The sequence below is a fragment of the Ornithorhynchus anatinus genome, chromosome 2, assembly GCF_004115215.2.
Source record: "Ornithorhynchus anatinus isolate Pmale09 chromosome 2, mOrnAna1.pri.v4, whole genome shotgun sequence".
Taxonomy (NCBI): domain Eukaryota; kingdom Metazoa; phylum Chordata; class Mammalia; order Monotremata; family Ornithorhynchidae; genus Ornithorhynchus; species Ornithorhynchus anatinus.
Genome location: NC_041729.1, coordinates 25,125,429 through 25,141,811, shown reverse-complemented (window position 1 = coordinate 25,141,811; position 16,383 = coordinate 25,125,429). Strand labels below are relative to the sequence as shown.

General features: G+C 50.1%; 1 protein-coding gene across 1 annotated transcript in view; it reads left to right on the top strand.

Moving 5' to 3' along the window:
- The window catches only part of LOC100079295 (GRB2 related adaptor protein), a 104,785-nt gene that overhangs the window by 81,749 nt on the left and 6,653 nt on the right, over positions 1-16,383 (top strand). The window contains exon 4 of the mRNA XM_029058338.2: positions 4,077-4,245. Coding sequence (XP_028914171.1) covers positions 4,077-4,245 — 169 coding nt within the window. The remainder of the gene's footprint in view (positions 1-4,076; positions 4,246-16,383) is intronic.

The following is a 16,383-nucleotide window of genomic DNA, read 5'->3' as shown; positions in this document are numbered from 1 at the left end:
CATTAATCAGCTGTGTGACTTTGGACAAGTTAACTTCTCCGTGCCTCAATTACCTCATCTGTAAAATGGGGATTAACACTGTGAGTCCTTGGTGGGACATGGACTGTGTCCAACCTGATTACTTTGTACCTACCCCAGAGCTTAGAACAGTGCTTGGCACATAGTAAGTGCTTAACAAATACTATCATCATCACAAAGACATCATCACCAAGCCTTCCAACTGCCTTTCCTGGGCTCTGTCTATCAATTAGCGGCATTTACCGAGTGCTTACTGTGTGCGGAGCTCTGTTCTAAGCACTTGGGAGAGTACAGTACCACAGAGTCGGTAGAAAAGTTCCCTGCCCACAATGAACCTATTGGACCAGGTCCCATCCATGACTTCCATGAGCACCTTAGTTAAAAAGAGAAGAATTACAGCTAATTGATTAATTGTGATATTTATTACTTGCTTACAATGTGCCAGGCACTGTACTAAATACTGGGTTAGATACAGGTTAATCAAGTTGGACACAGTCCCTGTCCCACATGAGGCTCCCAATCTTAATCCCCATTTTACAGATGAAGAAACTGAGGCGCCGAGAAGTGACGTGACCTGCCTAAGGTCACACAGCAGAAAGGTGGCCGAGCGGTGATTAGAACCCAGGTCCTTCTGACTCCCAGGCCTGTGCTTTACCCGGTAGGCCCTGCTGCTTCACTGGAAGAGGTCATCTCTTGCCTCCTCTAATCATTTCCCTTTGTCCACGTCGCCACTGATCTACATCACAGGGCCTTAGAAAGAATTATCTGGATTAATCCCGGCCTCAACAGCTTTGCTGCCGGGGGCTGAGGCGAGCTTCATTGTATCCAGGATCCAGGGCAGATTAGCAGCCTCACACCTGGGCATGATCCGCAGTTGATGGGGCTGTGGCTGATGTGTGGGGAGAAGCCAAATTGAGTTTCGTGGCCCTGCTCCTGTCAGGAATTAGCTTCGTGGGCAACGGTGAAGATATGGCTCGTGCCCAGACCGGCACAGAAGCAGTTTGGATGGTGAGGAGAAATAGTGTGGCTCAGTGGAAAGAGCCCGGGCTTGGGAGTCAGAGGTCATGAGTTCGAATGCCCGCTCTGCCCCCTGTCAGCTGTGTGACTGTGGGCAAGTCACTTAACTGCTCTGTGCCTCAGCTACCTTATCTGTAAAATGGGGATTAACTGTGAGCCTCACGTGGGACAACCTGATTACCCTGTATCTACCCCAGCGCTTAGAACGGTGCTCGGCACATACCAACATTATTGTTATTATTATTAAATGTCATTGAGGAAAAACTGACTGTTTTTGGTGACACGCTGAATCTGCGGCATTGAAAGTGAAGAAGTCAATGATACTGTCAAGGTTACATGGGCCTCGGGGACAGTGGGGATAGAAGTGCCGTCAACTAGGAAGGGGAAGTTCGGCGGAGGAGCTAGAGAAGGCTTCTCAGCACTCACTCTTCTTAGAGAAGCAATGTGGCCTAGTGCAGAGAGCTTGGGCCTGGGAGTCAGAAGGACCGGGGTTCTCATCCCGGCCCCGCCACTCATCTGCTGTGGGGCCTTGGGAAAGTCACTTCATTTGGCTCAGTGGAAAGAGCCCGGGCTTGGGAGCTAATGGTCAAGGTTTCGAATCCCAGCTCTGCCACTTGTCAGCTGTGTGACTGTGGGCAAGTCACTTCACTTCTCTGGGCCTCAGTTCCCTCCTCTGTAAAATGGGGATTAAGACTGTGAGCCTCACGTGGGACAACCTGATGACCCTGTATCCCCAGCGCTTAGAACAGTGCTCTGTACATAGTAAGGGCTTAATAAATGCCAACATTATTATTATTCATTTCTCTTTGCCTGAGTTCCCTCATCTGTAAAAATGGGGATTTAAGACTGTGAACCCTATGTGGGATAGGGACTGTGTCCAACCCAATTAGCTTGTATCTCCTCCAGCACTTAGCGTAGTGCCTGGGACATAGTAAGCTTAACAAATACCACAATTATTATTATCTCCGTTCTGTTCCTGGGGGGTGCCGCTCCCTCTCACTGCAGCAAACATAATCCTCGTTGGCCACTTTAGAAAATCCTAAAGCTTTGAATCCCAGATCCTCGATTTCCCACTACCCTTTTGAATGGAAGATGTGCCGGCCTAATGGTGGGTGGACCGTGGAAAAGAATCGATCAACGGTATTTATTGAGCACTTACAGTGTGCAGATCAGCGTACAGAGTGCTTGGCAGAGTACAGTTGAGGGTTCGTAGACATGTTCCCTGACCATGGTGAGTTGACAATCCAGAGGACTCAACATTCATAGCCTTGAGGGGAGCCCCCTGAGAGAGAAATTAGATGTCCTGTTTCCCATCGAGCCAGGGCAGGGAACGTGTCTATCAACTCTGTTATATTGTACTCTCCCAAATGCTTAGTACAGTGCTCTGCACACAGTAAGTGCTCAATAAATAGGACTGATTGAAAAGATTCCAGACTGCTGGCAGGTTCCAACTCTTCCTGAGCATTCATTCATCCATTCAGTTGGTATTTATTGAGCGCTTACTGTGTGCAAAGTGCTGTACTGAGGCTTGGAAAATACAATTCATTAACTAAGAGAGACAATCCCTGCCCACAGCGGTCTTACTGTCTAGAAGGGGGGAAGACAGATATTAAAGCAAATAAACAGGCATCAAGAGTATCAATAAATAGAATAATAGATTGTATATATATCAAAACAAGTAAAATGGCATTCATGTAAATAAATAGAATTATAGATATGTACAGTTATACATAAGTGCTGTGGCGGGGAGGGGGTAGAACAAGGGGAGCAAATCAGGGCGATGGGGAGGGGAGGGAGAGTTGGAGCAGGCACAATTGGTGGAAAGTTGACGGTGGAGGGTAGAGGGAAGTTTGGTGATGGTTCTCTGGGGAAGCAGCATGGTCTAGTGGATAGAACACAGACCTGGGAGTCAGAGGAACTGCATTCTAATCCCTGCTCCGCCACTTGTCGGCTGCGTAACATCAGGAGAGTCACTTCACTTCTCTGTGCCTCAGTGGCCTCATCTGCAAAATTCATTCATTCATTCAATAGTATTTATTAAGCGCTTACTATGTGCAGAGCACTGTACTAAGCTCTTGGAATGGACAGATCGGTAACAGATAGAGACGGTCCCTGCCCTTTGACGGGCTTACGGTCTAATCGGGGGAGACGGACGGACGAGAACAATGGCAGTAAATAGAATCGAGGGGAAGGACATCTCATTAAAACGATAGCAAATAAATAGAATCAAGGTGATGTACATCTCATTAACAAAATAAATAGGGTGATGAAGATATATACAGTCGAGCAGACGAGTACGGTGCCGAGGGGATGGGACGGGAGAGGGGGAGGAGCGGAGGGAAAGGGGGGAGAAGAGGGTTTAGCCGCGGAGAGGTGAAGGGGGGGTAGAGGGAGCAGAGGGAAAAGGGGAGCTCAGTCTGGGAAGGCCTCTTGGAGGAGGTGAGCTTTAAGTAGGGTTTTGAAGAGGGGAAGAGAATCAGTTTGGCGGAGGTGAGGAGGGAGGGCGTTCCGGGACCGCAGGAGGACGCGGCCCGGGGGTCGACGGCGGGATAGGAGAGAGCGGGGGACGGCGAGGAGGTGGGTGGCAGAGGAGCGGAGCATGTGGGGTGGGCAATGGAAAGAGAGAAGGGAGGAGAGGTAGGAAGGAGCAAGGTGATGGAGAGCCTTGAAGCCTAGAGTGGAGTAAAATGGGGATTCGATATCTGTTTTCCCTCCTACTTAAACTGTGAGCCTGATGTGGGCCCTGGTTATGTTGTATCTATCCCAGAGCTTAGTACAGGGCTTGGCACTAGTAAGCACCTAAATACTCCAGTTGTTCCTGCTGGGGAGGCAGGAGGGAGGAGGCTCTCATTATGGGCCAGGAACATGTCTGTTAATTCTGTTGTTCTCTCCCAAGCAGTCTGCACAAAGAAGCACTCCATAAATACCATTTTTTGGTTGACCAATTACATCATTTTCTAACCTCTGCCTGTCTCTCCTCAGCTCCCCTTTGGCTGGGCCCTCTGCCACTCAGTAAGAAACTTTTTTTCTCTTCTGCTCAGCTATGGAGATCAAGTACAGCATTTCAAAGTGCTCCGAGAGAGGATTGGGAAATACTACCTTTGGGAGGAGAAGTTCAACTCCTTGAACGAGCTGGTGGATTTCTACAGGACCACTACCATCGCCAAAAAGAAACAGATCTTCCTAAGAGACGAGGAACAGAAGCCTGAGGTAAAGTAGTTTCCCTTGACTTTTCTGGGCCCTGGAGAAATGGGATAGGAGAGCTAAGTGGGAAAAGAGTTGCCCTCAAACAAATCTCCTAGGAAAGGGCAAGAGTTTAGACAAGATAGAAGGAATCATTTGACGAGCAGTTTTCTGAGAGATTTTCCCAGGGAAGAATGGGAGCTTAGGAAATAGAAATGTCATGATAATTTCTTGTCCTTTGACAGCCATGACTGGGCTACATTCAGCAGGCCCAAACCAGCCGCTCCAGCTTTCCTGTCAGTCTGTCCTCTGCTTTTTGCCCACAATTAAGGATAAATGTCTGCAGGGTGTTGACCTGCTTTGCTCCTTAAATCACAAAAGCACATCACTCTAGACTAGTCCTCACAGGGCAGGGTTTATGGCAGGGATAGGATTCCAGCCACCTGGGTGAGGGCAGGTGGGGGTTGAGGTGGAGGCTAAGGGGAGGTGGGTGGGTTGAGGCTCTGACATGGGAGCTGAGGTGGAGGCTAAGGTCGGGGCTGAGATGAGGGTTGAAGTGGAGGCTGAGGTAGGGGCTGAACTGGAGGCTGAGGTGGGAGCTGAAGTGGAGACTGAGGTGAGGGTTGAGATAGGGAATGAAGCGAAGACTGAGGTGGGACCTAATATGGAGGCTGAGGTGGAAGCTGTTATGGAGGTTGGGGTGAGAGCTGAAGAAGAGGTTGAAGTGAAGGCTGAGGTGGAAGCTGAAAAGGCTGAAGTGAAGGCTGAGGTGGAAGCTGAAAAGGCTGAAGTGAAGGCTGAGGGGGAAGCGGAAGATGAGACTCAAATGGGAGCTGAAGGAGAGGCTCAGGTGGGAACTGAAGTGAAGGCTCAAGTGAAAGCTGAAAGGAAGGCTGAGGTGGAAACTGAAGTGGAGACTCCGGTGGGAGCTGAAGAAGAGCTGAGGTGGAAGCTGAAGGTGGGATCTAAAGAAGAGTCTCAGGTGGAAGCTGAAGACGCAGCTCAGTGGGAACTGAAGAGGGGGCTCAGGTGGGAGAGAAGTGAGGGCTAAGATGGAGGGTGAGGTGGAAATTGAAGTGGAGGCTGATCTGGGGACCGAGGTGGAGGAATCAGTTCATTAGTGAGGGTTTCCCCAACACCTTTCTTCTCGCCTTCATTCCCCTACACAATAAAGCGGAAACCTATTCACAGAGGGTCGACATAGCCAACGAGGGCCATCTTCAGGATCTGGCTATGAATGTAGGTTATCCTTAAATCCATTCCTGAGAGCGCTGCCCGAGAAACAATCAGCTCCCAGGACCTCGGGAGAGGGGCTCCGGGGTTCCCCATGCAAATCCTGACTCCCTGTGCAAACTCTTGCTTCACGACTTTACCCAAGAGCCCTTGCTCCCCAAGGCCTCTTGGAGGGAGGAGAGAAGAGGGAAAACAAACGACAGGATTGCAAAGTCTTTTGCGAAACAGCTAGCGCGATATAATCACTGAATAAAATCTCATTGTTTCTATTGTGCTTGGCGTGAAGAGAGGGCTGTTTGGGGGTGTGGGCCGGTCACATGTCTCGACACTTTCCTATTTTCTTTAGAGGCTGGCGTGGGACTTGTCAGAAGGATGAGCAAGACAAAATCATGTAACCACTGGTCTGGCTCCAGGCCCTAAACTTGCCTGTCAAAATTTCCTTGGCTTCCTTCTGCAGCAGAAGCAAAAAGCACAGACCCTGGGCTTAGGGAGGACCCCACACACACCCCCACTCCACCCCAGCCTGGCCAGTAGTCCAACCCCGTGGGGATTGAGGAGGCACCTGCAGTGCCAGCTAGGACTTCTCTGCCCAGGGCCCTCCCTGGGATCAGGGTCCCTGGATGGCAGCCCTCTCTGATGCCCAATCAATCAACGGTATTTATTTCAATCAGTGGTATTTATTGAGCACTTACCATGTGCAGACCACTGTACTAAGCACTTGGGAGAGTCCACTACCACGGAGTTGGTAGCGATGTTCCCTGCCCACAACAAGCCCAGGTAGTCGACAATGTGACCGATATGATGTCAGATGCTTTCATCTCCCCGGGCTCCAGGATCTGTCGCTCGAGAGCACTGGGAGTGAGCAGCCCCCGGACCGGTGCTCTCTCTCCTGGGGTAAAGTGGGGCCTGGGGACGGAATGAGGGGGCTGCTGTTGCTGGGGAGAGACTAGGCAAGATTAATCTCTGGACCAAGGCTGTCCTCCAGCTCTCACCCTCTTACATAGTGGCTGCTTTCACTGGTCTTCAGCAGCTCATGCAGTTTGCTTCTCCCAAGTTCAATTTCTAAATGTACCCTATTTCAACTCACCCTTTTTGACCCCTTTTTCATAACGATAATAATAATGTTGGTATTTGTTAAGCATCTACTATGTGCAGTACACTGTTCTAAACGTTGGGGTAGATACTGGGTAATCAGGTTGTCCCACGTGAGGCTCACAGTCTTAATCTCTATTTTACAGATGAGGTAACTGAGGCACAAAGAAGTGAAGTGACTGGCCCACAGTCACACAGCTGACAAGTGGCAGAGCCAGGATTCGAACCCATGACCATACCGTTCCCTCTTCTAGGAACTCCCTCCCTTCCCTTTCGATTTCCCAGACCACAGCTCTCTTCACCATCAAAGATCTCCTAAAATCCTACAACCTGGTGAATTCCCAACACCCCAAGTCACATCAACCCAACAGCCTCTCTTAACATTTAAGTTACATCCATCCTCAACCTTTGTGTAGACACGTATAATCAGTTTTCCATTGAATTATTCCCTATTTCACTCTGACAAACTCATGCTACTACCTATAATATTTATGTTCTTCCTTCCCCTCTCCTGCTAAATAAGGTTGGTCTGCCTCTCTCCTATTAGATTGGAAGTCCGCTGAGTGGGGAGATTGTCATTTGCTTCTGAGGAACACTAAGGAGCATTAAGGAGAGCACATAATAATAATAATAACAATGGCATTTGTTAAGCACTTGCTATGTGTCAGGCACTGTACTAAGCACTGGGGTAGATACAAGCAAATCGGGTTGGACCCAGTCCCTGTCCCACATGGGGCTCACAGTCTTAACCCCCATTTTACAGACGATGAGACTGAGGCATAGAGAATTGAAGTGACTTGCCCAAGGTCACACAGCAGATTAGTTGCGGAGGCAGAATGATAACCCAGGTCCTTTCGATTCCCAGGACCGTGCTATCCACTAGGCCATGCTGCTTCTCTACTTAGTTCGATGCTCTGCTACTCAAAGAACGCTACTGATCGTCGATCAATTGACCACCAGTAAAGGGGAGCCCCTCCCTAGTCCTAGGAGTCAGCGTTACCACCCAGCAGCAACCTCCTTCTGCACTCCTCCTCCTCTCCTTCTTACTACCCCTCCACTGTCCCAGCAGCATCTAGCCCCCTCCTTCCTCTCCTGCCTCCCCTGCAGCTGCTCTATCCGACTGCAAGTAGCCCTGGGAAGGATGTCAGGAGCGGGAGTCCCAGCCTTCCTCTCCTCCCTCACAGTTTTAATAATAATAATAATAATAATAATACTGTTGGTATTTGTTAAGCGCTTACTATGTGCAGAGCACTGTTCTAAGCGCTGGGGTAGATACAGGGTCATCAGGTTGTCCCACGTGAGGCTCACAGTTAATCCCCATTTTACAGATGAGGTCACTGAGGCACAGAGAAGTGAAGTGACTTGCCCACAGTCACACAGCTGACAAGTGGCAGAGACGGGAGTCAAACTCGTGACCTCTGACTCCGAAGCCCAGGCTCTTTCCACTGAGCCACGCTGCTTCCCGTTTTAGTATAGTAGTATATATAGTAAGTTTTAGTATAATCTAAGTGGAGACCATACTACCTTCAAAAGGGTGGAGAAGGAAAAGAAAGCATAGAGAAGAAAACCAGAAATGGCAATTAGGGATTTAAATCTAATGAATCAGGATGAGAAGATGCATCCCTTGTGCAGATCTATAAACATGATAATAACACTAATTATCTAGACTGTAAGCTCACTGTGGGCTGGGAAAGTGACTACCAATTCTCTTACATTGTACTCTCCCAAGTGTTTAGTACCGTGCTCTTCACACAGTAAGCACTCAGTAATACAATTGATTGATTACTATCAATTACTATGTGCTAAGCATTACTCTAGTTGCTGGGGTCGATACAAGTTAATAGGACTGACGGTCTAAGTAGGAGGGAGTAGGACTTAATCCTCATTGTACAGATGAGGAAACTGAGGCCCAGCGAAGTTAAGTGATTTGTCCAAGATCACGCAACAGATACCCGGAGGAGCTGGGATAAGAATCCACGTTCTCTGACTTCCAGGCCCACGCTCTTTCCGCTAGACCTTGCCGCTTTCCTGACTTAGAAAAGGGTGAAAGGAAATCCTGGTCAGAGCAGGGCTTCTGAAGGTTTCCCGAGGACTTCTGTTATCTCATTTTGAGGCTCTTCATTGGAGTGTGGAGATTCACACTTACTGCAACCTTAATTTGCAGGTTGCTCAGGAGCACTGCAGTGCTCTGTCAGAGCAAGAAATTACTCTTTGTAGGCAAAGGTGAGGAACTGGAGAGGAGACCAAGTGGTGCTGAGGAACACCAAACATTATGAAGGGAATGGGAAGCTCCTTGACCAGAGGGATCTTGTCTCTATCAACTCTATAGTCTTGTACTCTCCCAAGTAATTAGCACAGTGGTCTGCACACAGTGCAGTAAATACCACTGATTGCTTGACTGAAAGGTCCGGGCCTTTAGGGTCTCTTCCCTCAACCCATCTCTGGCAGGTCTTTGGAAAAGGAGGATGTTTCTGCGTGACAAGGGGAGAAGGAATGGTGGGAAAATGCAGAAAAGAAAGATTTAGAGGGGAAAAGAGCATCAAAAAACAACAGCCTTTAGGAGAGTAACATGACTAAATCTCCCCACCATGTATACCCCTGGTTAAGGCTCTGCCAATGACGACACCATTAACACGCCACATTACAGAAGGGCACCCGAGCAGCTGGAAATGCCCCAAACGTTGCCTGTGCCGAGCCCAGTGACCATCGCCGCGCAGAACGTGAACAGTCTCATTCTGCTCCCCGAGTGTGGGTAGGGGAGAAACTAAACTCCCTAAGGGCACCCCTGTTTCCGGCCAGGGAGGGCATCGGGATTGCCAAACAAGGAGAGTGGGAGCGGAGCTGCAGATCACCAACCTTTCATTGTTGTTTTTGTTCCCATTGGCACCAATCTGCACTTCTGGCACCTTTTCATCAAAGGATCTCAGAACTCTTTCATTAATTAGGGCTGGCAGACTCCTATAGAAGAAGCTATTATGCCCATTTTACAGAGTAGTAGGAGTAGAGATGGTCATATTTATTGAGTGCCCATTGAGTGCTGTGCGCTGTACTAGGCGCTTGGGAAGTACAGAATAACAAAGCGGCACATTCCCTGCCCTCAAGGAGCTTCCCCTCGAATGGGGGGAAACGACGGCTAGGAGAAGTCTGGAGGTTGGCCCAGGGCTCCAAAGAGTCAGCGAGCCCCCTGAGAGTGGGTGATGATGTCGTTTAACATGGGGACCCCTTGAGGGAGGATCTAAGGTGCCCGGGCACGACATCCCCAAATTTGCTGGCAAGGCCCCCACCCCAGTCAGTTCCTTTCTCCCACAGTTCTACGGTCGGGGGCAGTTAGGGCGACTCTCCGGCCGGATTTATACCGGTCGGACGTTCCATCTTTCAGGTGATCCTTTCTATGCCCAGTTCAGATTCATCACCAGACCCCTTTATGCCGATATCTTTTGTGTGTGTGGTATTTGCTAAGCACTTACTATGTGACAGACTCTGTACTAAGCACTGGGGTAAATACAAGCTAATCAGGTTAGACACAGTCCCTGTCCCACATAGGACTCACAGTCTTAATCCCCACTCAACAGATGCAGTGTGGCTTAGCGGAAACAACCCGGGCTTAGGAGTCAGAGGTCGTGGGTTCAAATCCCAGCTCCGCCACTTGTCAGCTGTGTGACTTTGGGCAAGTCACTTCACTTCTCTGGGCCTCAGACGCCTCATCTGTAAAATGGGGATTAAGACTGTGAGCCCCACGTGGGACAACCTGATTACCTTGTGTCTACCCCAGTGCTTAGAACAGTGCTTGGCACATAGTAAGCACTTAAATACCAGCATATTATGAGGTAACTGAGGCACAGAGAAATGAAGAGACTTGCCCAAAGTCACCCCACAGACAAGTGTCAGAGCTGGGATTAGAACCCGGCTGCTTCTGACTGCCAGGCCTGTACTCTATTCACTAGACCATGCTGCTTCTCAATTTTCATTTTTAAACATCCTGTCTCCTTGCTCCCTGCTCCTATGACTAAGAAGCGGTGCCTGATTCTATGAGGACTAGGGAGAGAAGCTCACTAGGCCCAGAGCAAGGTGGGGGAAAGAGGAATGGTAGGGGGTCAGTTTGAGAGAAACACTCAACAACCTTGGAGGCCAAGAACCTCCTCGCGTATGTCCTAACACCGCCCTCGTTTACGGAACGTAACATTATTCATTCATTCAATAGTATTTATTGAGCGCTTACTATGCACAGAGCACTGTACTAAGCGCTTGGAATGGACAATTCGACAACAGATAGAGACAATCCCTGCCCACTGACGGGCTTATAGTCTAATCGGGGGAGACAGATGGACAAAAACAAGACGACTCAATCACGGTAAATAGAATCAAGGGGATGTACACATCATTAATAAAATAAATAGGGTAATAAACATTACATCCCAGGGGTCCCAGTTGAGGGTCGGGAGTTCTTTAACAAAACCAGTGGCCCCGTTACTGGTGCTGGTTGGAGAAAACTGGGTGGGGAGCTAAGGGGAGAAGGGGTCAGAGGGTAAAGAGGAACGCAAGCCACCACCACAATCAACACACACACACACACCCTTAAATAGACTGTCTCTGAGCTGCAGGATTGGGGAAAGGGAGAAAAAGGCAGAGGTGGGTGAGCAGAAACCCTCTGACTTCCTGGACCAAGCGCTACTGTCAAATATCCCAAACTATGCATGGTTTTCACTCTAACTGGACAAGCGCTGAGGGGGTCAGAGAGTGCTGGTTTTGAAAGGGGATAGATTGCTATCACTTCTCTCCCTTATTATGAAAGTTTTCCTCCGAGAGGTCAGGGGTTCTTCCAAAAGGGGCTCGGGGCTCTGCGTGCAGACTCTAAGAGCTCAGGCCAAAGCCAGCATAAATGGCACACTTTCCCAGCTATACAGGAAAACCGGTGATGGCTCTGAAGAGCACGGTGTGAACTGGAGCCCCGAGGAGGAAGGCTGGCTGAAGCCTCCAGGTTGGAGGTCTTGAGCCTCGAGCCTAGTGGTCTTGCATTAGTGGAGATGTCACAGATGTTCTCCTCTAGGACCGACACCTTCCCTCCCTTGCTCTGAGCTAACCTCCTTCCGCCAAATCCCTGCTTTAGGCCCCAGCAGTGTGAGATTCATTACCAACAGCTACTCAGTATCTTTGGAAATCGGGCCTGGGTTCTACTTCTGCCCCTGGAGCAACCTGCCACTTCACAGCTCTGAGCTCTCCAGGGCCCCCATCGAGGGGGCAGGCCGAGGCCCAGAGCAGCCAAGGTTCGGGGGACCGGAAGGGAGAGGTCGGAAGCCAGGCTGCTTGGCCCCTCAGGCCGGGGAACCCCCCCGAAGGTCACCCCAATCCGTGCCGCCCCCTCATTGCCTCAGATTTGTAAATGGCAGAGTCCGTGGGGCTGTGGGTCCGGGAGGCGACACGCAAAGCGGTCGTGAGTCACCGGCCCTGACTCAGCTGCCTGTCGGCCTGCACTTCTGACCGGACCGAGACTGACAGAGGGGAGGGGTCCACTCTCCTCTCCGAGGAGCCTAGGGCAGCACACCAGCCTGTTCCATTCAATCGAGTCAGTCAGCTTCAGCATACAGACCCCCTCCTCCTCCTCTTCGTCTCCGGGCCGGGCCGGCCGAGCCGCTTCCGGAAAGGATGGGTCCTCGGCCCCCTCCCCACCCCGGGGGCAGCGCCTCCATCCTCCAAAGGAGACCAGCTGGCTCTACCTCTCGGGGCGGGGCAGCCCTGGGATGACCGATCCCATCTCACTCCATTACGGCGATTACACCGCGTACCGGCGTTGGAAAGACGGGGCTTCACGCTCGGTGATTCGCTGCCGAAATAATAGTCCGGTCGTCGCTTTCCAGGTGGCTGAGTAATTTCTCGAAACAGAGGTGGACGGCGGTGCCACTTGTCTTAGATGGTCAGCGCCCCGGGCACCGGCCACTGGCCCCGGTCCACCGGACCTACAGAGCCGCACAGACAGCTTCCCCGCTGGGAGGGAGCGGCTAGTAAAACCCCTTTGATGAGGATGATGATGATGAGACAGTCGTGTCAACCAAGCCCCTTCCCCAGCGAATCCCAGCCCAAGCTCCAAAGGGCCCACTCTGGGGCTACCTGCCCTCAGGACGCCATCACCCACTGCTGACGAAATGGCTGGTCAGGCAGGGAGGGAGCCTTCTGGAAATGTAAGCTCACTGTGGGTAGAAAATGTGCTTATTGCTGTATTCTCTCAAGGGCTTAGCACAGTGCTCCGCACACAGCGAACGCTCAATAAATATAATTGACTGATCGACCGAATGAGGAGGGTTGAGCAGTGAGCGAGCTCTTCCTCCTGCTGGCCAAAATTGGGGAAGCCACAGCTGGTCTCCTCACGGCTCAGGTTGCTGAACTAATGAGTCAGTCAATTGTATTTATTGAGCGCTTACTTTGAGTATATATCTATAACTCTATTTATATTGATGCTATTGACGGATCTATTTGTTTTGTTGTCTGTCTCCCCCCTTCTAGACCGTGAGCCCGTTGTTAGGTAATTTGTTGCCGAATTGTACTTTCCAAGCGATTAGTACCGTGCTCTGCACACAGTAGGCGCTCAATAAATACAAACTGAATGAATGCAGAGCACTGTACTAAGCGCTTGGAAGAGCGCAACGCGACAGCAGACACATTCTCTCCCCACAATGAGCTTACAGTCTAGAGAGGGAGGAACAAAATGGGGATTCCCCCTCCCACCCTGTCCCCACGCGTTCTTTCCCTCAATCCAAAACTTCTTTATTCCCTCTGCAATCCCCTGCACGATCACAGTCTGGTGGATCACGTCCAAGCCTGTGCCCACGGCCTCCGTCAGTCCCCCTTCAGGAGTCTGGCCTGGACACTGGAACCCAGGGCCCGGAACCCAGCACCCAGCAGGAGGTTGGCTCACTGCTGACTCGGCCGGGACGCTCCTCGGAGTGCAGGGCTCTTGTTAAATCTGCTGATGGTGGAGAAGAGAGAAGGAGTGGCAAATATAAAACACTGGGTGGGAGAGGCTTGGCTAGGGTTTGGATTAGCTACTTGTCTCTGGGCTAGCTTGTAGATTGCACTGAAGTCATACATACTGGCATTCAACAAACCCCGGCAGCAGGTGGGATGCAGGGTCCAGGAGCTGGGGTCTAATCCGGGCTGTGCAATTTATCTGCTGGGTGACCTAGGGCAAGTCACCTCACTTCTCTGTGCCTCATCACCTCAGCTGTAAAATGGGGGTTCAGACTGTGAGCCCTACGTGGGCCATGGACTGCCTCAAACCTGATGCTTGGCTCAGTGGAAAGAGCCCGGGCTTGGGATTCAGAGGTCATGGGTTTGATTCCCGGCTCTGCCACTTGTCAGCTCTGTGACTGTGGGCAAGTCACTTCACTTCTCTGGGCCTCACTTCCCTCATCTGTAAAATGGGGATGAAGACTGTGAGCCCCACATGGGACAACCTGATGACCCTGTATCTACCCCAGCACTTAGAACAGTGCTCTGCACATAGTAAGCGCTTAACAAATACCAACATTATTATTATTATTAGCCCAGTTCTGCCACTTGTCAGCTGTGTGACTGTGGGCAAGTCACTTAACTTCTTTGTGCCTCAGTTACCTCATCTGTAAAATGGGGATTAACTGTGAGCCTCACGTGGGACAACACGATGACCCTGTATCTACCCCAGCGCTTAGAACAGTGCTCTGCACATAGTAAGCGCTTAACAAAACCAACATTATTAGAACAGCGCTTGGCATGTAGTAAGTGCTTAACAAACACCATCATCATCATTTCCAGAATGCTTTGGGGGCAAGGGACCACCTTCCCTGGGCCACCCTGGGAGCTCTGCAGGCACCTCAGACATGCATGGACAGGCATGGAATCCCGGAGTTTGAGGCAGCTCGACTCGAGGGTGGTGGGGACCGACCGGGCCCACCAGGCTGAGGAGAGCAGCAACCACGGGCAACTGTTCAGAGCTCTCCACCACCTGGCCCTACCTTACCTAACTGCTCTCTTCCCCTGCTAGTCGTCAACTTTCTATCTTGGTCCTCCCAAATCTAGCTGTGTGGCATCTTGACTCTCTCACCTCCATCTCCTTGTTGATGCTGTTTCTTGGGCTTGGACTCCCTCCATCCCCACCTCACCCCCCTGCTCTCTTCATATTCAAAACCCTCCTAAAATCCCACTCCTTGCAACAAGCCTCGCTCAATCAGTCTCCCTGTGGACCACCTCCTATACTCCGGGGCCAGAGAATGTGTCTGTTTATTGTTGTATTATACTCTCCCCAGTGCTTAGTACAGTGCTCAGTACACAGTAAGTGCCTAATAAATGATTGAATGAAATAGGATTGAATGAACTGGAAACACTATTTAACCTTGGCTTCACTGACACTGTCCTCTCCCGGTGCTCTGGTTTCTCGTTTTCAGCCTCCTTAGGAGGTTCCTCCTCTTCCTCCCACCCCCTAACTGTGGGAGACCCTCAAGCCTCAGCTGTGGATCCTCTTCTCTTCTCCATCTACACCCACTCCCTTAGAGAACTTATACACTCACAGTAGTACAGTGCTAAATGTTTAGTACAGTGCTTTGCACACAGTAAGCGTTCAATAAAGATGATGGAGTGAACATGCCTTCCACTACCACCTCTATGTGGATGATTTTCCAAATCTACATCACCAGCCCGACCTCTCTCCTCTTCTGCAGTCTCTCATTTCTTCCTGCCCGCAGCACAACTCTATTTTTCTGTCCTACCGACTCCTCAGATTTAACGTGTCTAAAACAGAGCTCCTCATCTTCTCACCCAAACCCTGGTGCAGACAACACCACCACTATCCTCCCCGTCTCACGAATCCTTGACATTATCGTTTAGACCGTGAACCCGTCACTGGGTGGGGATGGTCTCTGTTGCCGGACTGTACATTCCAAGCGTTTAGTACAGTGCTCTGCACATAGTAAGTGCTCAATAAATACTACTGAATGAATGAATGAATCCCCAACTCTTCTCTCTCATTCAACTCCCATATTCAGTGTCACCAAACCCTATTGGTTCTACTAGCCTCCACCTCCACCTAAACTTCTACACATCGATCCAAGAACTTATCTCCCACCTTGACCACTTCCACCTAAACTTCTACACATCGATCCAAGCACTTATCTCCCACCTTGAGCAATCCTTCAGCCTCCTTTCTCTCCCCACTTCAGTCCTTACTTCCTGCAGCTGCCCGGATCATTTTTCTAAAATAAGTCCAGTCCACATCTTCCACCTCCTCCAGACCTCCAGTGGTTGTCTATCCACCTCTACATCAAACAGAAACACCTGACCATCTACTTTAAAGCACGCAACTTGCCCCGTTTTACCCTACCTCACTAATTTCCTACTACAACACAGCAAGCTCGTTTTTCTCCCCGGATGCCAACCGACTCACAACTCCTCAATCTCGCTTATCTTACCACTGACAAATCCTATGTCCTCCCTCTAGCCTGGAACTCCCTTCCCCTTCATATATCATAATGATGGTATTTGTTAAGCGCTTACTATGTGCCAAGCACTGTCCTAAGCACTGGGGTAGATACAAGGTAATCAAGTTGCTCACGTGGGGCTCAAAGTTTTAGTCCCCATTTTACAGATGAGGTAACCGAGGCACAGAGAAGTTAAGTGGCTTGCCCGAAGATCACACAGCAGACAAGTGGCGAAGCTGGGATTAGAACCCATGTCCTCTGACTCCCAAGCCAGAAGGAAAGAGGCTCTTTCCACTGAGCCATGCTGCTTCTCCTATATATATATATATATATATATATATATATATATAATAATAATGTTGGTATTTGTTAAACGCTTACTACATGAGAGCACTGT